The following is a 23688-nucleotide window of genomic DNA, read 5'->3' on the forward strand; positions in this document are numbered from 1 at the left end:
GTCCGGCAGGGCAAAGCCGCCTCTTTCTTTCGTATCTGTTAACAATTTAAATTGTATTCTTGGCTTCTTACCCTGCCATATATACCTTGAAATTATTTTTTGCCATTCCTTAAATATCATTGCCCCTTTGATTACTGGGATTGTCTGAAATAAAAATAACATTTTTGGCAAAACACTCATCTTTATCGTCGAAATTCTTCCCCAAAAAGATAATTTCATCCTTCCCCACACCTCTAGATCCCTTTTAATTCCATTCCACATTGGTATATAATTATTTTGGAATAAATCAATATTTTGGGGGGTCACCCAAATTCCCAAATATTTAACTCTCTTCACCACCTCTATCTCTGTCTGTTGTTGCATTCTATTTGTCATATCTTGGTCCATATTTTTAGCAATCATTTTAGTTTTCTTCCTATTCAAAATAAATCCTGCCATTTGTCCAAATTGTTCTATTTGTCCAAATTGTTCTGGTCGAAATGAATATAAGGTTAAAGCCTTTGCCGATAATCTGGTTTTAACAGTAGAAGAACCGGTAAAAAGTGTTAAGGAGGTACTGGAGGAAATCTATAACTTCTTATCGAGTCCTTTGTGTAGATCAACTTGCATGGAGAGATGAGTTGATACTTTACATGTAAGAATATTTTTCACAGCAGTAAATCACAGCTCTCTTTCTACACACAAGTGCATCTCTCCTAAGTTAACCAATTGTAAGTTATGTGCAAGTAGTTTTTGAAATTGCCTTGAAATTAATTCGAACTATAAAAATAAGCTTATCTGGTGTTTTCCTCACCCCGTAGGAATTGGTGGCCTTCCTTATATATAAATTGTGGCCAGGCATATTTCAGAATGTAGAATTATCCTTATGAAGGCCAAAGTATATTTTAATTTTAACATAGCCTTTAAATATTAACAGATATTTTCACGATAGCAATTCTCTGATTTATTATCAGAAGGCAAGCCGTGGATACAGCTGTCAGAATAACTTGATTCTGTGCTGCTAATGTCTAGGTGCTGACTCTTGCTAGCAATGAACGGGTTTCTTTGACACCATCCATGAGACTGCTGTTTGAGATACACCATTTGAAAACAGCCACTCCTGCCACGGTATCTAGGGCAGGTATTTTGTACATAAACCCGCAGGACCTTGGCTGGAATCCGTAAGTACCTCCTATGGCTCACTTGGTAAAGCATGAGACTCTTACTCTCAGGGTTGTGGGTTCGAGCCCTGTGTTTGGCAGAAAATTCCTGCATTGCAGGGGGCTGGACGAGATGACCCTTGCGGTCCCTTCCAACTCTACAATTCAATGAGTATGATTCTATGACATTCTGCTGTCAACTTTAACAACATTTTATGGAAAAAAACAGCTGGCATATGATGGCTCGGGCTTGATTTATATTTTCCTTTTTAAATTTCTCACTTGTTGAAAGTGACTTCAAGGTTTCCATGAAGCTAACAAAGTCTCCCAAAACTCTAAAATAGAGAGTGTTGTAAACATGAATGCTGGAGTATAGCTAAGAAATAAGTTTGGGTTTTTTTGGCTCTGCAACTTTTTGGTCCGATGGCACAAATTTCTGATTTAGTTCAGTTTGTAGTAGTTTGTAGGTTACAAATATTGTAATAAATAAGAAAACAAAGCCTGGGATTTTTCTCTAGTCGCTTTCCAGTATTACTGCACATTAGCAATTTGTTGTTTTTATTAGTTTTCACAGTAATAATACTGTAATGTAGGAATAGCCAACTGGTGTCCCAGAGGGCAACTCGCTTTCACTTGGCTCCCAGCACTTCAAAGCCCGGATCCTAGTGCCTTTCATGCTGCTGCCATCCCAGACGGTATTGCTTGGCAAAAAGTTGTGCCAATTGCAGCTCTCTTAACCCAGTTAGGCAACTATTCCTGAATTTTCTCAGCACTAACGGGAAAGTAATTGTAAGTCCCTGCACTGATCCAGCAAATCTATGCAGAAACCATTGTGTTTTCTTTTTCAGATACGTTGCAAGCTGGATAGAGACAAGGAGTCACCAATCTGAAAAAGCCAATTTGACAATTCTCTTTGATAAATACGTCCCTCCATGCTTAGATCAGCTCAAAACGAACTTTAAGACGATCACGCCCATCCCTGAGAATAGCATGGTTCAGGTATGTTTTTACTTGGTCAGATACTGTTATTGTCACCATTGTCTTCATTTATGTAACCAACCCATCTTTCTGCAACAAAGTGTGTACTACAAAAACATATAAAAAGGCAACAAATAACACCAATATGCTACAAGCCAGCTTCAAGCCCCATGTGTGGCAAAGGATTCCTGCAAGGGGTAGTAGTAGATGATCCTTGTGGCGCCTTCAGCTTTACAATTCTGCAATGGATTGGAGCTTATACAGACAGAAAGACTATAAATGAGCACTATGTATGTACAGTTGTATGGAAGCAGATTACCACAGACAGCTTCACCCACATGATGCTGTGTTTTTATTTCCAGGTGTCTGAAAAAGTCTTCAGTGTTATCTTCATTAGAGTTACATTCAGGTTTATTTATATAACTGGGGAGTTGGTACCTCAGTTCTACAAAACAGAACATGTTAACCATCAGCAGTTAGCTCAGTTGGTTAGAGCGTGGTGCTGATAATGCCGACATCATGGGTTTGACTCCCATAAGGGGCCACCTGCATATTCCTGCAATGCAAGGAGGTTGGTTGGGGTCCCTATTGACACTACAATTCTACGATTTTATGTTTTGTATGCAAACTGTCTTGGGAATGTCCAGGAAACACTCGTGTTTGAAACATTGGAGAGACGCTACCAATCCCTGTGCAACTAGATAGCCCAGTGTTCTGACTTGATATAAGTCAATTTCCTAAGTACTCGTAACCTGCAAAATATTTTTAATGTTTTGTTTTTGCTGTCTTTCGTTATATAGACGCTTTGTTCTCTCCTTGACTGCTTACTGACTCCAGAAAATGTGCCCCTTGATGGTCCGAGAGAACTGTATGAGACATATTTTGCCTTTGCCTGTGTGTGGGCATTTGGTGGTGCCGTCTTTCAAGATCAGGTAGGCAGGAAGCAGTTTGCTTTGAGCTGTACTCAGATAAGCAAACTCTTCTCTTCCTCTATGGCAGGCATTGCCAACTCCCAAGAGACTGCGATCTACTCCCACTATAAAAAAAACTGGCAGTGATCTACCCATTGGATTGACCAAAGTTGTTGAGGTTTTTTTTTGGGGGGGGGAGAATTCACCAAAGTTTAGCACTTTGGGGGGGGGGCATTGCTCGGGATCACATACAATTGATCAGGGACGCCCCACAATTGACCGGTAGATCGCGATCTGTTCTGTGACATGTGCAATGAAACCATAGTGAAAATCCACTCATTTGACACTGTCTCAGTGGAGAGAATCAGATGGCAGTCTCAAGTGTTGGAGATGGTATTTGTGTTGGGGCTCAAAGCCGAAAACCTAACGTCTTGGAGCACTAACCTCCCATAATTGCTGAAAGGAAGAATTGGGGTTCTAAATCCTAAAATGCAAGGAGAAAACGGCAATGGAATTTTTTTTGCAGGGGAGCTGATTAGAATTGCCACTGAAGAGGGAATTTTGAGCACTTTGAGCAGTATCAACATAATGTTGCACACCAACCCAATCTCCAAGTGATGCAAGATTTCAGGGGTTCTAGGCACTTACCCAGGGTTCCAAGAGGAAACATGACACAGCACAGACTGTGCTGTCTTTATGATCTATGGTTTAGTGGGACGTGGGTGGTGCTGTGGCCTAAACCATTGAGCCTCTTGGGCTTGCCGATCAGAAGGTCAGCTGTTCGAATCCCTGCAATGGAGTGAGCTTCCGTTGGTCAATCCCAGCTCTTGCCAACCTAGCAGTTCAAAAGCACGCCAGTGCAAGTAGATAAATAGGTACCACTGTGGCGGGAAGGTAAACAGCGTTTCTGTGCACTCTAGTTTCCGTCACGGTGTTCAGTTTGGGATGTTTAGCACATCTTCTTTAATCTGTAAGGGAAATGTTCATGGCCACTAAAACAATGTGCAGAAGCAATTAATTTATTTGACATAGAATTTTCAATATCTGGTTTGGTCTTTCACAGGAAGATGCCAGCTAAGTTCTTCATTCTCCCCAATGGAAATGGTTACCATCATTGGGGCAATAAAGAAACTCATAGTTTCATGTAATTTGAATAATTTTATAAGCCTGTATTTAACCATCAAACTTGTTCTGTACATTGAACAATTTACATACCCCCCCCAAAAAAACCTAAGAACCTATTTAAAATTTTCTAGCTTTCTAATTATCAAGCTGAGTTTAGCCGCTGGTGGCTGAAAGAGATGAAAGCTGTGAAGTTTCCATCGCATGGAACCATCTTTGATTATTACATTGACCCCAAAACCAAGAAATTCCTGCCTTGGAGTGATAAAATTATCAGTTTTGACATGGATCCGGATACACCATTGCAGGTAAGCACATGTTTAATATAAAATGAGTGCATGCAGCTTTTCATTTTCTCCTCTGGTGTTTTCATTGTTTCCCGCTCATTGGAAAATGAAGCTGTTGGGGATTTTGCATGTACAGTGGTACCTCGGGTTTAGTACTTAATTCGTTCTGGAGGTCTGTTTTTAACCTGAAACTGTTATTAACCTGAAACACCACTTTAGCTAATGGGGCCTCCTGCTGCCGCCACACCGCCAAAGCCCGATTTCTGTTCTCATCCTGAAGCAAAGTTCTTAACCTGAGGTAATATTTCTGGGTTAGCAGAGTCTGTAATCTGAAGCGTATGTAACCTGAAGCGTATGTAATCCGAGGTACCACTGTAATGTTAGTTTTAGTCTTTGTGTCTGTATCTGATAATGAGAAGAAATGTAATGGTTTGTGGTGGGGGCTTTTTTACAAAGATTAACTTCATTTTTTTACTTGCTATACAATGAAATAAGTTAACATTTTATAAAGAGGGAATTTAAGGCATAATGGTTACCCGGTTAGGGGTGGGCAGTGATTGCGGCCCATTGCATCCTGCTCTGACATGCCTATTTAGGTGACCAGCCATTGAGAAACCCCCAGGCTGGCTGCGGGGCACAGTGGGAGTTGCCTCCAGCCACCAATTTGAAATTAGGCCATGCATGTGAAAATGCTCTATGTTCACATCTAAGCATACATAAGGGACGCGGGTGGCGCTGTGGGTTAAACCACAGAGCCTAGGACTTGCCGACCAGAAGGTCGGCTGTTCAAATCCCTGCGACAGGGTGAGCTCCCGTTGCTCAGTCCCTGCTCCTGCCAACCTAGCAGTTAGAAAGCACATCTAAGTGCAAGTAGATAAATAGGTAATGCTCCAGCGGGAAGGTAAACGACATTTCTGTGCGCTGCTCTGGTTCGCCAGAAGCAGCTTAGTCATGCTGGCCACATGACCCTGAAACTGTACGCCGGCTCCCTCGGCCAATAAAGCGAGATGAGTGCCGCAACCCCAGAGTCAGTCACGACTGGACCTAATGGTCGGGGGTCCCTTTACCTTTAAGCATACATGCTCCTAGCAGTCACTTAGATTTTCACCCTTACGTTGCAGAGAAATGAAAATTGAAGCACATAAAAGGAATGAAAGTATTTATTTTTATTTTTAAGAAAATGCTGTTTCAGTGGCATGTTAATATTAACGTAAGTCCTTTTGATGCCTCAGGCAGTCCTTGTTCACACATCTGAGACCACGTGTCTCAGATACTTCACAGATTTGCTCTTGGAGAAAGGCAAGCCTGTTATGCTTGTTGGAAATGCCGGAGTGGGGAAAACAGTATTTATTGAGCAATGCCTTGCTGGCCTCTCTGAAGATTTCCTGGTGTCCAAAGTCCCCTTCAACTATTACACCACATCAGCAGCACTACAAAGTAAGTTCCCAAGCAGACAATGTTGCATGTGGAAGTCTGGTTACAATGAGGGAGTTGGCTGTTTATAAATAATCAAAATTAAAAGAAAGGGTGTATTATAACATGAATTAATAAAAACAGATTACTCAGAACAATCAAATTATGCCCGTTTTGGTCCCTGATTTAGCCCCCAAACAGTGGCGAGACAAAGCAGTGGGCATCTGCTGGCTTCCTGTGTCTCCTGCATTTGCCACCAGCAAGTGGCTGTTCTGGTTGTCATTGTTACTATTTATTAATTTTGTATACTGCCTTTACGCTAATATCACAGAGCGGTTCACAACTTGAAAATACAATGTGAGAACACAAAATACATAATGAAAGGAAAACAGAAACAAACCAGTAACTCCCCTTCCCACAAACATTTGAAAGGCCATAGAATGTTAATCAGCCCAGAGGCCTGGCACCTAAAGGCACCGTATTTTTCGCTCTATAAGACGCACCAGACCACAAGACGCACCTAGTTTTTGGAGGAGGAAGACAAGAAAACAAATATTCTGAATCTCAGAAGCCAGAACAGCAAGAGGGATCGCTGCGCAGTGAAAGCAGCAATCCCTCTTGCTGTTCTGGCTTCTAGGATAGCTGCGCAGCCTGCATTCGCTCCATAAGACACACACACATTTCCCCTTACTTTTTAGGAGGGAAAAAGGGAGTCTTATAGAGCAAAAAATACGGTATTTAATTGTTAAATATATGGTTGCCAGGGACACTGGGAGTAGGGAATGGCACTACTACCCCCGATTCCTTTCCAACACTGGATGCTGTACGGCTAAATTATACCCACACTTTCTTTGGACAGGTTAGATTCTTTTGAATATATTCAACTTGTTCACGACTGTTAATGAAGGGTTCCTGAAACTGAAAACATATATGCAGTTGCATGCCTCCCTCCGCAACAGATCCTCTTAGTGATGAATGCAAAGTTTTTATTTCAGAGACAGAAAGTGAAGATTGCATTTTATTGACACGAGTATGGTGTATTTTACACTCCCACGCATTTCATGGATAAATTTAGAGTGCTTCTCAAATATCTTATACCTCATATCACAGCTAAAAAGCATTACAGCAGCAAGCAACACCAACTAGTTAATGCCATTTTTGAGAACTATAATTCAAGCTTTAAGGCATTAAAACACGCCAGAAACTTCAGTATTACTCTGTTGGTTTGCCTGCTGTTTTAATAAGATTATTGCAGCGCAATATGTATTAAAACATTGTGTACCCAGTCTTAGTATTGGAACAATGATAACTGTTAACAGAGCTTATGAAATGCTCCACACAAAGGTTGCATTTCCCCCCCTAATTTGCTTTTGTGTTTGCATTCAAATATCATTTTCTGCTATATTTTTGGCATTTGTGTAAGAGAGAGAAAAAGGGGAAGGAGAAAGGCATTAAAGTTTAACAGTCTTTAAGAGAAATAGTTAATAAAGTACTTGCTGCGGTTTTCTCAGGAAATAGTTAACAAATAATATTTCACAGTTCTTTCATTAGCGTCTGTATTTCAAAGCTAACAGGCAGGATTAAATGTTAATATGCAGAAGATTATTTTTTCTTAAAACCTAGTTCATTCCAAGATAGAAACCACCCAATACCTGGTACTCTGGAAGGGCCTGCCTAGGACCCTAAAAAATATGAGTGCAGATCGGACTACAGCAAAGCTTCCCATGTTAGTGCTGGGAAGTTAGTGAATCATGCTTTAAAGTGATTAATAACCAGTTACTGTATAAGTAACTTTAATAATGAATGCTGCTTTACAGCAAGAAAACAACAAAGGCTAGTAATTACATTTGTTACTGTAGAATGCCTTGTTTAGCAGGGCATTTAACCCAGGTTGCCGGTGGGCACGTATGACCCTATAACAAAGGCGGGGATGGGAGGGGAATGGTCATAAAAGTGCACATGCACGATCATGCAACCTGCTTCCATTCCTTAAACTGTTATCAGTATTGAGCCTGAACTTAGCCAGTGTGGTTTGAAGAATCACTTGTGCCTAACAGCATAGGTTAATACCGTTCCCAACAAATGGTCCAGATTTGGTGAGCTCTGTCTTTTCCAGAAACGCCAGCATAACGAGTAGCATAATTTATGGCCACTGCATATTTGTAACTGCATTTGGAGTCCCCTTATGGGCTTACTATGCCCATGATACTCTGCACTACAAAGTGAGAAGGATCCTTGTCACATCACCAATAGAGTGGAAAAAGTTAAATGCACTGCTGTAACAAACACAGCTTCTGCTTTGATTTGGAGCTGAATTTGAGTCCCTGCACTGTATACATACCTTTTATACATTTCTGTCTCTTATTTGTATGTTGTCTAGTTACTAGCCTCTGCAGTATTTCACCCAGTAGTCATGTAGCATAATCCATTTCAGAGATTCTTGAAAAACCATTGGAGAAAAAAGCGGGTCGTAAGTTTGGTCCGGTAGGAAACAAGAAACTGATTTACTTTATTGATGATATGAACATGCCGGAAGTGGATGCTTATGGAACAGTTCAGCCTCACACACTGATTCGACAACATATAGATTATGGACATTGGTAAGTGACTCCATTTTGATGTTAAGTCAAACTTGTGTAATTTTTGAAGGAAGAAGTAATTCTGCTGATAAAAACTGTTAGTGCAAGTTTGAATCAACTGATAAGATAAATTTTAGATTTTCCATATCTGGATAATTGTTAATTGTCCTACTGCTTGCTCAGATTTGTCCTTTATATCTTTGTTTACATTTTAATGCAAGCTGAATGGTCAACCTATCTGATACCTGTGTAAATGAGTTCTGTGTCATCATCATTGTGGTGTCATCTATAATAATTGGTAAATTAATTCTAGATGTTTAAATATTTTTTCTGCCTCAGGTATGATAGACAGGCATTAACCGTAAAAGAAATTCATAATTGTCAGTATGTTGCCTGTATGAATCCAACGGTTGGCAGCTTCACCATCAACCCACGACTTCAGGTAAGGTTGCAAATTGTTTCATAGAAACCACAATAAAGTGTATGCTTAGAGATTCACATTACTGAAGCCTTGACAGATTATTTAGACAAGATCTTTGTACTGCATTCACAAAATACAGATTGTGGTTTGGAATAGAGTTGACTTATGAGGCAACACAATGTTTTGCTGAGATCTGTGACAGAGGACATGCTATTCATGTGAACCTGCCACATTTCCTTGGGCTCGAGTATATTTGAAGCGCATATCAGGAACAAATCTGCTTCATCACCACTTAATTGCGACATAAACAAGGCCTAGAAACTGTAGCCAAGCACTACAGGGCAAGTTCTTTGGGATGCTATTAAATGTTGTGTCGCAGACACCAAATGGACTTCCTTTCAGTGCATCCCAAACTACTGTCTGCTTCCAATCTGCATATCAGGCATATTGAATCATAGAGGATGGGTCCTGGTTGTATCACATCCTATGGCATTTTCGTGATGGCTTTCTCCTATTCACAGAGAGCTTTCCAAGGTAGCTGTAAAAATTAGTTGCATTGTGCCTTTTTTGTTTCAATCTGGTTGGATTCCTATAGTACCAGACGCGTAAACTAGGGAGCTCTAATGGAGGAGTGGTTCCAGGTTGTGCACCTGTGTGCACAAAATTCCCAATCCAGGAAGAAGTGGAGGACTTGAAATGCTGTTTAGGGGAGTCATGGAGAGCCCAATGTGAGCTATTCCTGTTGCGGGATAAGCTATTTCTAGTTCCTTGCATTACTTACAGAGATTTAGGGACTAGAGCAATATTTTGTAGAACGTGATTGGACAAACAAGCTTTGCAACCAGAGACAAAAAGTCCTTTGTGGTCTTTCAAGGATTCTCATTTAGTGAAGGCTAGGTGGTAAATTATTTGCTCCCGTATACCTGGATGCTTGTGTGGAGAAGAACAGCTCTTAAAACTTACTCCTTGACAATAGCTTTTGATCTGAAAAATAAATAGCACGAGGACACTTGTGCCAAAGTAATGGTTACACCCTTTGCTAACCGAAATTCTGCCCTACGTTTATTCACGTCATCAGTTATTCACAAATACGTACATAATTTATCATTGATAAGTACCTAAAGCAAAGATTTTCTTCATGTTTTAGAGACACTTTGCAGTGTTTGCAATGAACTTCCCATCTACTGATGCTCTAAGCACCATCTATAGCAAGATCCTTGATTTCCACTTTCAGCAGCATGGCTTTAATCCATCAGTATTGAAACATGCAGCTGCCACCATCCAAGCAGCAATATGGCTCCACCAGACAATGGTTCAGAACTTTCTCCCCACAGCTGTTAAATTTCATTATATTTTCAACCTTCGAGACCTCTCCAACATCTTCCAGGTTTGTTGTGTCTCTCTCTGTGTGTGTTTTAGATACAGATGCTGATACTGATAGAGACATAAATGTGATGTGTGCTTCTCTCTCAAGTTTGGACTTCCTGGGCCTAATATAGGCATATGCACATGCATGTGTATGGTGTTAAATTGTCATTTGCATGCAATAATTCAAGCTAGATAATAAAGTTACAATTCCAGTTTATGGGGTTTTGGTGTTTCGTTGTTGTTGGGTTTTTTAAAAAAATAGATTCTATCTGCACATGCAGTCTATTTGCATGAAAACTCTTTTTTACTTCTCAGAATTACAGGTTAGAATTTATCCATTTTGGAGTGTGTATCAAATGCTGAAGTGCACAAGAGAGTCTGTAATTAAGTTTGCCTTGCTGTTGAGGCTCAAACTATACATGACAGTGCCAGGTCTGTGTTTTGTTTGTTAAAATACCTAGAGATAGCCTGATTGTGTATGCAGGGATGTGCACAGACGAGGAACTCATTCTGAAGAGGGAAAGGGGAGCTCAGGTGAAAGGAACTGAACCCTCCTTGCTTTTATGACTCACCCAACAAAAGCCATCTCTTAAGCTGTGTTCCTTCCCTCATCTCTGCTAGAGTCTGATAGCAGAAGTAAGCTTGGTGATTTGAAAAGTGCATAGGTGGGCGGGGGGCAGTGAGACGAGGAAAGATAGCTTCACCTGCATACCGCCTACCTCTTTTTATGTGATTGGGCATTTTAAACAAAAATAGTGTTGCCATATTTCTTCCCCCATTTGGGGGGGGGGGGGAACGTGGATGAGCTTTTTTATGTTTTTTGTCCAAAAGTGGATGAGCTATTTGGGCAAAATCACAAAAAAATGGATGGCAAAAACGGCACTGCCAACACGCATTGCTGTGCATCCAGATTTTCCTTGACATTTTGCTGATTTCCGAAAGCAGTGTTCTGGGTATGTCCGTGAAATTCCGGACGTATGGCAACCCTAAACAAATAGAGTTTCCATCATCTCAGACAAAAGTAATGTAGGAATATGCAGCTATCAGGATTGGTGTCTTGCAGTAATTGTCTTTTACCAGTATTATAAACATATTCTTTCTGGGGGGTTTTGTAGGGAATTTTATTTGCTAAACAGGAGTGTCTAAAGCATCCAAATGATCTTGTACGTTTGTGGCTTCATGAATCTTCACGTGTTTATGGAGATAAACTGGTGGAAGCAAAAGATTGCAGTTCATTTCATAAAAAGCTGACAGACACTGCACACAGATTCTTTGAGGTAAAGCTCTGGACTGGTAATGGTTGCCTAATACTGCAGCACTGATGACAAGTTTGCCAATCTGAAAACTATTTAGGGTCAAAGTCAATCTCCCAAGAAAACTAATATGGCCCAAATAATAAGCTGTTTTGCTTTTCTTTCTAATAACAAAGCATAGGAAGAAAATATATATATGTCAGATTGATTAAGAGAATTTAGTATGGGACGTGGGGAAATCACAGAAGTGAGGTGTTTTTTGATAGGGGTTCATTTAAGAACCCAAATCCATCCTGTAATAAGATAACCGACCAAGACTGATAGTGCAAACTGTGCAGCTGCAGCTAAACTTCAGTGGCACTCTCTTTAATTAGAAAAAAATAGAAATGCAATAAATTATTATTATTATTATAAATAATAGCTTTAGTAACTAAAACGTAACTTATTTAAAGCATGTCTAATTTTGCTTTTTTTGCCACTAATGTTTCTAGATGTATGGCAACCCATATTTTCAACTTTTTTTATATCTTGCCCTTAAAACAATGACACAAAACAGCATATTCTTAGTAGCAGTTCTGAGTGGGGGGAAATAACTTAATTGCATATAGCCTGCACTTAACTCTCCAGATGAGATTGCTAGTACATGGTGATAGAAACAAATGATGAACACTAGCAAGCTGAGGAAGATTTAGTAAAAGAAACTTAGCAAAGAAGACTTAGAATGGAAAATAAAGTGGTACTATTACTTCCCTTGATCTGGACACAATACTTTCGTTGATGCAGCTTAGAACTGTGTTACCTGTTTGCTGCTGCATGCCACTGTTGATTCATGTTAAGCTTGTGGTCTACTAAGGTCCCCAGATCCTTTTCACATGTACTTTTGTCACGCCAGACGTCCCCCATCCTATATATGTGCATCTGATTCTTCCTGCCTAAGTGCAGAACCTTACAATTGTTTCTGTTGAAATTCATTTTGTTAGTTTTGGCCCAGTTCTCCAATCTTGTTTAGGTTATCTTGAATCCTGATTCTATGTTATTGGGCATTGAATCCATTTATTATACTCAGAGATGACTGAATTTATCTCATGACTTTTGTTCAACCCCTTGGCCATTGGCTTTTCAGGCTCTGCAGGGTTCCATCTTGTTTCCGATACTTCTTAACAGCTACATGAAACTACTGGGATAGGTCGTCCAGGATTTTGGTGTTGGATGCTATCAATACACTGACACATTTTGTTTATTTATTTATAATGCTGAGTAACAACCTCTGATCTTGGCAGGATGTAGGGCATTCTCTGCACATTTAAGGTAGGGTGAATAGCAATGCATTTCCAAGTTATGTGTATCCCTGTGTTTCAGTCTCTCCTTTTGATGTTATGTTGCCAACTTAATAGGATCTGGACGATCACATTCTTCTCCAGCAACCACTTATTTACTGTCATTTTGCAAATGGTGTAGCAGAGCCTAACTATATGCCTGTCAAGGATTGGGAAGGGCTAAGAAACATCCTTATGGAGGCTCTAGAGAACTACAATGAACTGAATGCATCTATGAACTTAGTCTTATTTGAGGATGCTATACAACACGTGTAAGTAAATGTCTCGTCTATGGCCTGAATTCAGCAAAGTTCGTTTATTTTTATTACTGCTACATATTATTAAAAAACATTGTACATGGTTTACATAAAAACATTAACACTACAAACTATAATTTAAAATACATTTGCTAGAAAGTAGGTTAAAACAGAACAAAATTTTCACATACAACTTGTAAATTCTAGCTTGGAATTATCCATTTTTGTATGTAGAATATCAAGGAGAAAGCCACAAAATGTTGCTACTGCACCACTTTCATGTAGAACAGTTGGTGTAGTATGCGGTTAATAGAATTGTTTTCTGCGGTGCTGCCGTAGCTTCAAAATTCCCTCTCCATAAAGGTACAGCTGGTTCCACAATTACAATCTCCTTGGCAGCAGGTTCTCTCTCTCTCTCTCTCTCTCTCTCTCTGTACAATAGTACCTCTGGTTAAGAACTTAATTCATTCCTGAGGTCCGTTCTTAACCTGAGGTACCACTTTAGCTAATGGGGCCTCCTGCTGCTGCCATGCCGCTGCAGCGTGATTTCTTTTCTCATCCTGAGGTAAAGTTCTTAACCTGAGGTACTATTTCTGGGTTAGTGGAGTCTGTAACCTGAAGCGTATGTAACCTGAAGTATTTGTAACCTGAGGTACCACTCTGTGTGTGTGTGTGTGTGTGTGGCATTCTAAGGGTTATATTGCCTCAACCTGCTTTTAGTTTTATAGTCTTTTGTTGCTTCTGAGTCTATAAATTGTTTGAATGTATGTTTTGAGGTGTGTCAATGTATTTTAAATTAATTTCTACATTTATTATACACTCCCCCCTTAAAATGCATCAGATGAAGGGTGCTTTCAAAATATTTAAAAAATTAAAGATAAAATAACTCTTCTGTGGCCATTAGTCATGTTGCTCCTTTTCCATCATCAGATGTCGCATTAGCCGAATCTTGCAGTCCTCTCGTGGCTATGCGCTTTTGATTGGAGTGGGTGGCAGTGGAAAACAAAGCTTATCAAGACTGGCCGCCTATATTGGATCTCTTGAAGTGTTTCAGATTACACTGAAGAAAGACTACACAATTCAAGACCTCAGGGTAAAAACAACAATTATTACATAATTGCCCTCAGAATTGCTAGGCTTGAAAGCAGGCTATTTAGAATCTGAGGGGTTGAAGTAAAGCATTCTTAATGTGTGGCTTGTGGTGCTAGTGAGAAGGTATCATCCAGGGGCTGGGAAAAGTTACTACTTAGTTTGTTCCCACCATAAATTATTGTAAGCGGTGGGAAGGCAGGGATCTTTATTTGGGCAAGACCTGCTGGGAAGAGTTGCTATGATATCTTGTCCTGAGCTGTTTTGTTTCTTTAAATAAAGAGTTAACTTCATTGGCACTTTGTGAGTTATTGCTGACCGACTCCCACTTTGACAGGGATACAAATTCCATGAGAGAGACCCATGCGATGAACCCCACCTATGTGGCTGGGTAACTTGCTGAACTGCATGGGATCTGATTATGTTAATAAGGTCTGCCTGACAACCTGGAGAATATTTAATAGGCACCGTTGCAAAGATGTCTTGTGACCCTAAGCAGTTGCTCAAATAACCTGAATTGTGTACCTAGCTCTGCATTTTTTCCCCTTTGATATTTCTCCTGAAAATAAAATTGAGTATGCAGTGAAATACTTCCAGCCCATGAAACAGGCATTATTAATACGACTGAAGTGTTCTTGATGCTGATTTGTTTGGCAGAACATTAATAACAATTTTCTGACTACTAGGGGAAAGATTTTCTTTCATTGATTACTGCTTGTTTCCTTTTTTCCTTGCAAACTTATCAAACCACAGTTCTCTTCACCTGGTATCTTAAAACACATCTGGGTTTGTTTGTTTGTTTGTTTTAAAAATCCTCTGGAAAAGGATATGCCACGAAAATGAAGCAAAGATGCTAAACAGCAGCGAATAGCTCTCAAGTGGCATGTATTTTCACATTGGTTACCGTGCCACCCAGTTTTGTTTCAACATTTTATTGTAACATGAATGATTGCCTACTTTCCTTACAGGTAGATCTTGCCAATCTGTATATAAAGACGGGAGCCAAGAACATTCCCACTGTGTTTTTGCTGACAGATGCTCAAGTTCCAGATGAACGCTTTCTTGTGCTGATTAATGACTTGTTGGCATCAGGTGATTAGACCTACACATTTCTTGAAAGATCCTCCCAATGACAAATTATCTGCCGTTTCAATGAACTTTAAATAGGAGATTATTTGTCTTTGAGATGCTTTCTGGTATGGCTAGGATGTCCTTTGGGAAAAAGTGTATTAACCCAGCTAAGTTGGGTATTGTGCCTACTTTGCTTAAAAACAATGTTGCTCTTCAGAAGCTAATATCAAGGTCATGGAATGTATAGGTGCAAGTTCCATTTGTAGGTGTTTCTTTTATATTGATTCACTTACACTGATTGAATGGATTGACTCCATCATGCCAGAAAGTGGGACAGGGTAGTTTTTACATGTGCTTTGATCAATAGTGGTAAAATCGTAGTGATTTAAATGAGAGCATTTTAGTTAGGTTAAGCATTTTCTGTGAACCACCCTGAGACCTTCAGGTATAAGGTGGTATATTATTATTATTATTATTATTATTATTATTATTATTATTATTATTATTATTACTGTCATTATTATTATTAAATAATACCATCAACATATTCTTCCGGTTAAGAGAGGCAATTTTTATAGTAATATTAGAGACGTTACAGAAACCATATTTGAGAGCCATGATGATGTCCTAACCCAGGCATCCCAAACCTTCGGCCCTCCAGATGTTTTGGACTACAATTCCCATCATCCCTGACCACTGGTCCTGTTAGCTAGGGATCATGAGAATTGTAGGCCAAAACATCTGGAGGGCCGCAGGTTGGGGGTGCCTGTCCTAACCTGTAGTTTTGCAAGGCACATTTTCCAAAACAAAATGGTCTAGAATGGAGCTGTTTATGTTTGTGGCAAGGGAATTGTTATTAAATATACAAGATTTGTGACTGCATGTTTTAAAGATATCTTAAAGATCAGTGGGACGCGGGTGGCACTGTGGGTAAAACCTCAGTGCCTAGGACTTGCTGATCGTATGGTCGGCGGTTCGAATCCCCGCGGCGGGGTGAGCTCCCGCCGTTAGGTCCCAGCTCCTGCCCACCTAGCAGTTCGAAAGCACTCTTAAGTGCAAGTAGATAAATAGGTACCGCTTTATAGCGGGAAGGTAAACAGCGTTTCCGTGTGCTGCGCTGGTGCTGGCTCGCCAGCTGTAGCTTCGTCACGCTGGCCACGTGACCCGGAAGTGTCTTCGGATGGCGCCGGCTCACGGCCTCTAGAGCGAGATGAGCACGCAACCCTAGAGTCAGACACGACTGGCCCGTACGGGCAGGGGTACCTTTACCTTTATCTTAAAGATCACAAGGTGGACAAACTAGTAGAAAACTCAATACAGATATAACAGTAGTTTAAAGCAAAACTGGGTTAACCCATATCTAATGCCACTTCGCAGACACTTGTTACCAGAGTCAGCCAAATTTAAAAAGTGTTTCTAGGTTTAGAGCCAAAAGAGCAAAACATATTGAAACTTGTAATTTGGTTGTGTTCATTTTGTAATTGTGGGTACTTCTTCACCCCCGTTTTTTATTTCATTGTAGGAGAAGTTCCAGATCTATTCAGTGATGAAGATATGGATGATATAATTGCGGGAATTAGGAGTGAGATACGGGGACTTGGTGTTATTGACAGTAGAGAAAACTGCTGGAGATTCTTTTTAGATAGAGTACGACTGCAGCTAAAAGTAAGAAACAATGGATCTGGGGTTATAAATAAGAATACTCAACTTATTTTTAACTAGTGATGAACAGCTAAATACTAGGTATATGAACGCCATAGATATTACAACACCGTACAAAGCCATCTTCCTTTCCTCTGTGTTTAGTGTCTAGCAAATTCAGAACCCGTGTTTTCAAGATTTAAGTTTTCTGTGTCACATTTTGCCTGTGCCCATCTAGGGATAAATATTCCCAATGTCTTTGATATCTTCCATAAGCTATGATTTCTAGGTATACGTTGCCATATTGTTTTCTAGTTTGTCCACCACTTCCTTGAACTCTGGTGGCCAGAAATTATTGATGTGTGCACAGTACTCTATGATAGTAAAGACAGCATTCTCCACCTGCTATATATTATAGAACTGTTTCCTGGCTGCATTTTTAAGAGTCCTTGGGGTGAGGATAATGTCGGCAGTATGCAGCAAAATAAAGACACTAACATGACAGTAAAACTTTTTTTCCAATTGAAATTGGTCTATGCCTTACTTTGGACAACTGTTCCATATCACACAATGCTTCAAGAAGACTGTTTGGTTTTTATGTTTTATATGGAGGAAATTTTGGCTCTCAAAATGTTTGGCTCTAGCTACTGCTTTTTGGAGGAGGGGTGTACATAGTAACATATATCTCTTCTAAACTCCTTCCTTCCATTGTCTTCGATCCTCTAATTTCACTCATGACTTCATTATTTTTAACAGCTTTTTAGAAACTGCTTTCAGAATGTGCATTGCCTTGCTACTGCTTTGCAGGTGTCCCACTGTGCAAAATTAGTACTTCCAGAGTCAGCTATAGGAAGTATCTATTCAGACTTTAAAGTAGAGACTGTGTGTTGCAGAAGATATTAGTTAAAACATCTGGAAGACAACATGTACTGATGGAAGGGGAGAACGTCTGTTGTGACTTAGGACTTCAGTTACTGGGTGCTAAATTCTATTTAAATCTGTTGGACTTTCTTCAAAGTGTCTAGGATGTGAGGCACAGCAAAGCATAATTTTACCGGATTATTTGGAAATATATGGGCATTTATCTAGTTCTTATTATAAAAATTTATTAGAAAAAAGCGGTTCCTATTAGGAAAATCTTGAGGGTGGCAGTGATATATTGCATCAAAACCAAAAACTCACCCAAATAGGAATATATTTGTTTATTTAAATATCTCGGATCACACTGACCCTGCACAGGATCAGAAACCCAAGAAGTGGTGTTATGTCAAATTGATTGCTCTGTTGACTGAATATGATTGTTAGGATTTTGCTTTGTTGATTAATAAATATGAAGTTCATTAACTGATACTGGACCTTGGTGGGGAGGTAACCCACAAGTGGGAAGATTTTTGGTGAAGCATCAAGCACAGTGCAAGTGAATAAAACATTGTTTTTTGGGTGTAAAGCCCTAATTTGCCTAAATTCATTAGCTGCTAGGTAAATTGCATTTTCATTTGTGAGCCTGATTGCAGTGGCTCGCTGCCACCACAGTTGACTGAGTTCCTCTCTCTTTGATCGCCATGTAATATACTTCATTCTTTCTTTCTTTCCCTCCTCATCTGCACAGATCATTCTGTGTTTCTCTCCTGTCGGTTCCACACTGAGAGTTAGAGCTCGGAAGTTCCCAGCCATAGTTAACTGCACAGCTATTGACTGGTTTCATGAGTGGCCGCAGGAGGCCCTGCAGTCCGTCAGCAGGAGGTTCATTGAGGAGGCGCCTGGGATTAAGGTACAGAGTTTCAAACTTGCCAGTCATATGCAAAAGCAGCAGCACAGCTCTCTGGAAGATCAATCATGGACAAGCTGGGGGGGGGGCAGAATCCTTTTTGTTTCTTCTCATATTTGTCTTCATTTAAGGTTGCAGAGTTCATGGCGGTTACCTAATACTGTGCAGCCAGTTTCTTCAGTGCAATTTTGACAGTTTGAAATAGGGAGAATTTGTTTTTTTAAGGCAAAATGTACAATGATCCCAACATCTGTACATGAACTATTAGCAATCTCACTGAAATGGAACTCTACCAATTCAGGGGCTTTGCTTAAGTTTTTTTTTGGTGGGGGCGTGTTTGGGGGTTTGGGTTTTTTTGTGTGCAATTAAACAAATGCACTTGAATACCTGAAAATAGAAGGAATTGAACATTGCAACCCTGCAGTGATTTAATTCTGACCTTTCCCCCCCACTTTCTAAGGTTCTCCAAAGTTAGAAAGCTGTGCATAAAAATATGAGAACTCAGGTCTCTCTTTAAAAGGGCATCTAAGTTGACAACATTTTGTCTTCTCTTTTCTTGCAGATTTTTGCAAGATGTAATAACTACAATCTAAAAAAAAATATCAAAGTCAGAACTGAATACTGTATGTTATAATGAAAGCTTATCAATTATTCAGCTTCATTTTCCTCTTTAGTTCCCCCCCCCCCCACACACACACCAGCTTTCTCTTGAGGGTGATAAAGAGCCAGATGGAGAAATGCTCATAAAACATTGTCCTCCATCTCTACAAGGTGTTTTGTTATGTTCATCATTTGACTTCCCCCTGGATCAACTTTGACCAGGAATGGGAAGTTCAAGAAAGGTTAAGATTTGCATCAAGGTGATTAACCATTGAGGAAAGCCAAATATTAATGACCTGACATCAATACTGGTGCTGATGACAGAGACTGATGTAAAAGAAGATTCAGTTCCTGCTATAGAAGGCATTTCTACTGTATAGTTAAAGAACTTGAAAAAACAGCACTCTAGAAATGAATCAGAATTTTCTTCCATAAATATTTTGTTATGGCCATTATTCCAGTGTTTTAGTTTGATATAGCAGTGAGCGTTCAGTAGCATTGGTATCTGTTTGCTGTGATGCTAACAAGTTTATGTAAGGAATTTGTAACGATGGGAAGTATAGAATTTCAAGTGGGCTGCATGCATCAGTTCTCAGTAGTTCATTGCTTTCCTGTCCTAGAAAAGAGAATTTTGTGGCAGAAAGACACTGTTGCAATGCTACAAAGGCAGCCATTAAAGGTCTGGTCTTAACAGCAATTATAAATCCACGCTATGCTTCTGCAAATGCGTAAACTGATCGGTGCTCGGTAAATGTATTTACTTAACTTCAGCAAGAAACCCATTTCAGTGGTCAGGGTAATGCCCCTTCTTGTGAGAAATGATACTTTAAAAAAACCAGCCAACCAACCAACAACTTCCATTTCATCTAAATGCAATAATACCAAATGATTGGAAAGCAGTCAAAAAGAGGGCTGGGGTATGAAATTTAGTTTTAATTCCTTTACCTCTTCTGCTGCCAGTATTGAGCTGTGAAACAGCTTTTCTGATATTACGAAGAGTGACCAATGACATCTACTGGCCATGGAGAGACTTGTCTTTATTTTCTGTTCAGGGCAGTGTAGAATATTAGTGCAGTTTTTCAGAAATTTAGAGCTGGCATTTCTTGTGATGCATTCCGTTTCTGAGTACATTTAGTTTCTGGGCTTCCCAAAGCTTTACTTTTATTCTATGTGGGGGTTTTTCCCCCAGTATGTGAAACTCTGGATGCTTATCAACATATATATGTTTACATATTCCTTTAAAAAAGAAAATATGCCAGACTTACCTCTCCCTCTTAGCAATGCTTCAAAATAAAACAAATTTTAGGAAAGAAACTGAATATGTTAAGAGCTACCTACAATGAATACTGGTCAAGGTCGTCGCTGAAGATTGCCTTGATAAACCTAGCAGAAGTTAGTTACTGCAATTATTAATGCTGGAAATCAAAGGTAAATACTGTACATAGTAAGCCCTGCAGATGTAATGGTGTACACTAGCAAACCTATAGTATTGGGTGAGGGCTAGTGCAACTGTAGCAGTTAAGAGGAAAGTCATGACACTTCCTACAGATGTTATTCTGCACATGCCATTTTACATCCACTGAAGTTAATGATCCAGCGACATACATGTTGGTGATGCAGCCTAGTTGGGTTCCTAACTCAAGAGAGATGTTCAGGTACCCTTACTGAACAAAACACTATTGCGTCGATGTATTGGATAAATTTGTTGCTAGAATCTATTGCCTTTCTGAGTGTAAGAATGAGAATAAAATTATGAACCACTCCTCACTGATTAAAGGGGGAAATACATACTTTAAAAACAGTGGATATTATACCGATACTTTAGCCAACGTGGAGTGTCACTTCAGTTTAGATTTTAATTAGGGAGTGCTCTTAAATTATTAAGCTTTATGATACAATAGGCTATGGACATCTAGATGGAAATTAAAATTAATCTATGTTCCATCATTTTTAATAAGCTTCCCATCAGAGTTTAAATCCCTCACTAAGTCCCCCCCCCACAAAATTCACACTCTTCCTATATTTTGCAGACCCAGCTCCATACCTTATTGCAAATCCTGCCCCCTCTGCAAGCACAAATTGGCAGCCAGCATCGTTTTTATATCTTATTGTCACGACATAATTCTATTTGTTTCAGTGCTTGTGCTGACAGAACAAATTACCTGTTTTGTGGTTCAGGATGTGCTAGTGGCTTGAGTGGCTAGGTGGAACTAGACTGATGTTTTGAGTACAGTCACTTTTGTGAGAAACTGCCTGCATGGCATGAACTGAATGAGAGAGGTCCTGGAAGAATATGGCAGCAGCAGCAACAAAAATGTTAATTGGGGCCTACAAAGATAATTCCTGTAGAAGGAATTGAGGTGTACAGCAGAACCCCAAGATACGGTTTTGCTAAAGGGAAGCCATGTTTTTCCAATTCTTAAATTGTTCTTGTCTTAAGTATTTTAGGGGAGGGGGAGAGAGAAAGAGAGAGAGAGAGAGAGAGAGAGAGAGAAGCTGCCTCTTCAGAGCTTGCACAAAACTGATTTTGCAGTTCTAAGGGTTTTGTGAAATGTAGCAGCTCTTCAATTAACCTGCAGGCAGTGTTGCATCCTGTTTTAATAATGTACCTATTATATATAGGAAATATAGTAAATAATAATAATAATAATAATAATAATAATAATAATAATAATAATAATGAGGCCACTCTATGGCACACTTCTTTGGGCATCTCACAAATAAAATGGTAACATACAACTTAAAATTTAGTAGCATAAAATACAGCAAAGGGAAGAATAAAAGCAGGCAACTAGAAATATATGGCACATAACCAATGGTTCAGAACACTAAAAACATAGATTTTTTAAAGGCCTGGAAGAAGAAGAAAAGTCTTCACCTGCTCACAAAAATATTGATTGAAAGAAGGTGCCTTTGGGAAGGGGGGTATTCCATAGCTGAGGGTAGAAGAGTAAGCAATTGATTCATGCTTGGCTCAGCACAGCACCACTAACCCAAGGGCACATGGAGTCTGGGTTTTGCCCATTTCTTTTAGCCTCCAATCAACAACAGCGCTCAAAGGCTAAAAGAAGGAACAGGAGCATTATTCTCAACATAGTGACAGGCGTAACAGGTAGTGGGAGAAATAATGGGGAGGTGTAAAGCTGTACTCGGTGCCTTGATTTGAGGAAGTAAATTTCCTTTAAAAAGAGGGATGAGATGAAAAAGTGGTGTAATCAAAATCAAAAGATACTATGCATGAGGGTTATTAGATAGCAAATTTAAAAAATGATACGTAAACTCCTTGGGGGGGAAATAAAATTCCTGCTCCCTTTCTCTAGTGTATTCAGTCAGATGAAGATTGATGGATGTAGAGTGGCTTTCTCTCTTATTTTACAATTTACTCCACACTGATTTTAGATATCTAGGGGAAACCTTTTATTTTCATTTGTTTAAAGGACAGTTGACCACATATAATGGTCATTAGTGTGCATGAGCTGCATTATCCAGTAAACTTGCGACAACAAATTCAAGATCTATAATTAAATTCATTAGTAGAACCTAGAGTCAACTTCTAATTGACCCAACCCCATGATTTGCAAAGCTATGGTAATTGCATTGAATGAGACACTGTTAAGAAAAAAATAAAAAATCAAGGCAGGCTGGAAGTTTGGGAGGATGAAATAATCAATCAAAATGAGACGTCGCAACCAAGTTTGCATTTTGAATGGAATTCTGGGACAGTGTTGCTGCCTACATGAAAAATGTACACATAGAGCTCCCATGTGAGTCGGCATGCAAATTTACATCAGAACTGGGAGGAACTCCACATGTAGATTGGTGATGCCTGCCTGCGTGGAACTCCTCCCTGTGATAAAAGTCCAAAGGAAAACCATTTGGCCTCCGTTCATAACAATGAGCTGCATTCATACTACTACTGCCTCTGGTGATCTTCTCTGCCGGTGATTGCTGCCGTTTTTGACAACGTATTTTCTATTTCAAACACAATTCAACATATAATATCTCACAAAGTGTAATTCCATAGACCAACACATCATGCAAAGAGAGCATATCAAGAGAAATTAAAGTCCCATGGGTGGTCAGGAGATAAAGTCGATTCGGTTCCTAAATTGGCATATTGGCAATAACCACAATATGGTATGCTTATGATGTTCCACGTATCGCTGCTTTGAGGATTCTAACGTTCCTTGTATGCAGATATCAGATTAGATGGAAAACTTGAAGATATGGCACATGTAGATATTGGATCAGATTGGATACTTGAAGGTATGGCATGACAAGGATTCCAGGATAATACCTTGTTTTGCCCAACCGGGCTTCGTCAGCCGTGCATACTTTAAATTAAACAAACATGATGTAACATAATCCATATACAAACTAAGTAACATACAAATTAAACAACAAGTTTACATACCATATTCTTGTATGACGGAAACATGAAACAAAATAAATTCAGTTAATCCAATCACTGGCCA

General features: G+C 39.5%; 1 protein-coding gene across 1 annotated transcript in view; it reads left to right on the top strand.

Annotated features, from left to right (window-relative positions):
* Window positions 1–23688, top strand: part of DNAH11 (dynein axonemal heavy chain 11) — a 143719-nt gene that overhangs the window by 63603 nt on the left and 56428 nt on the right. Inside the window, exons 42-55 of the mRNA XM_083467740.1 lie at window positions 1012–1160; window positions 1988–2138; window positions 2918–3049; window positions 4285–4458; window positions 5670–5874; window positions 8285–8450; window positions 8769–8871; window positions 9998–10237; window positions 11334–11495; window positions 12866–13059; window positions 13975–14137; window positions 15102–15225; window positions 16727–16869; window positions 18455–18616. Coding sequence (XP_083323866.1) covers window positions 1012–1160; window positions 1988–2138; window positions 2918–3049; window positions 4285–4458; window positions 5670–5874; window positions 8285–8450; window positions 8769–8871; window positions 9998–10237; window positions 11334–11495; window positions 12866–13059; window positions 13975–14137; window positions 15102–15225; window positions 16727–16869; window positions 18455–18616 — 2268 coding nt within the window. The remainder of the gene's footprint in view (window positions 1–1011; window positions 1161–1987; window positions 2139–2917; window positions 3050–4284; window positions 4459–5669; window positions 5875–8284; window positions 8451–8768; window positions 8872–9997; window positions 10238–11333; window positions 11496–12865; window positions 13060–13974; window positions 14138–15101; window positions 15226–16726; window positions 16870–18454; window positions 18617–23688) is intronic.

This window comes from Podarcis liolepis, assembly GCF_965112155.1.
Source record: "Podarcis liolepis genome assembly, chromosome: 12".
NCBI lineage: Eukaryota > Metazoa > Chordata > Lepidosauria > Squamata > Lacertidae > Podarcis > Podarcis liolepis.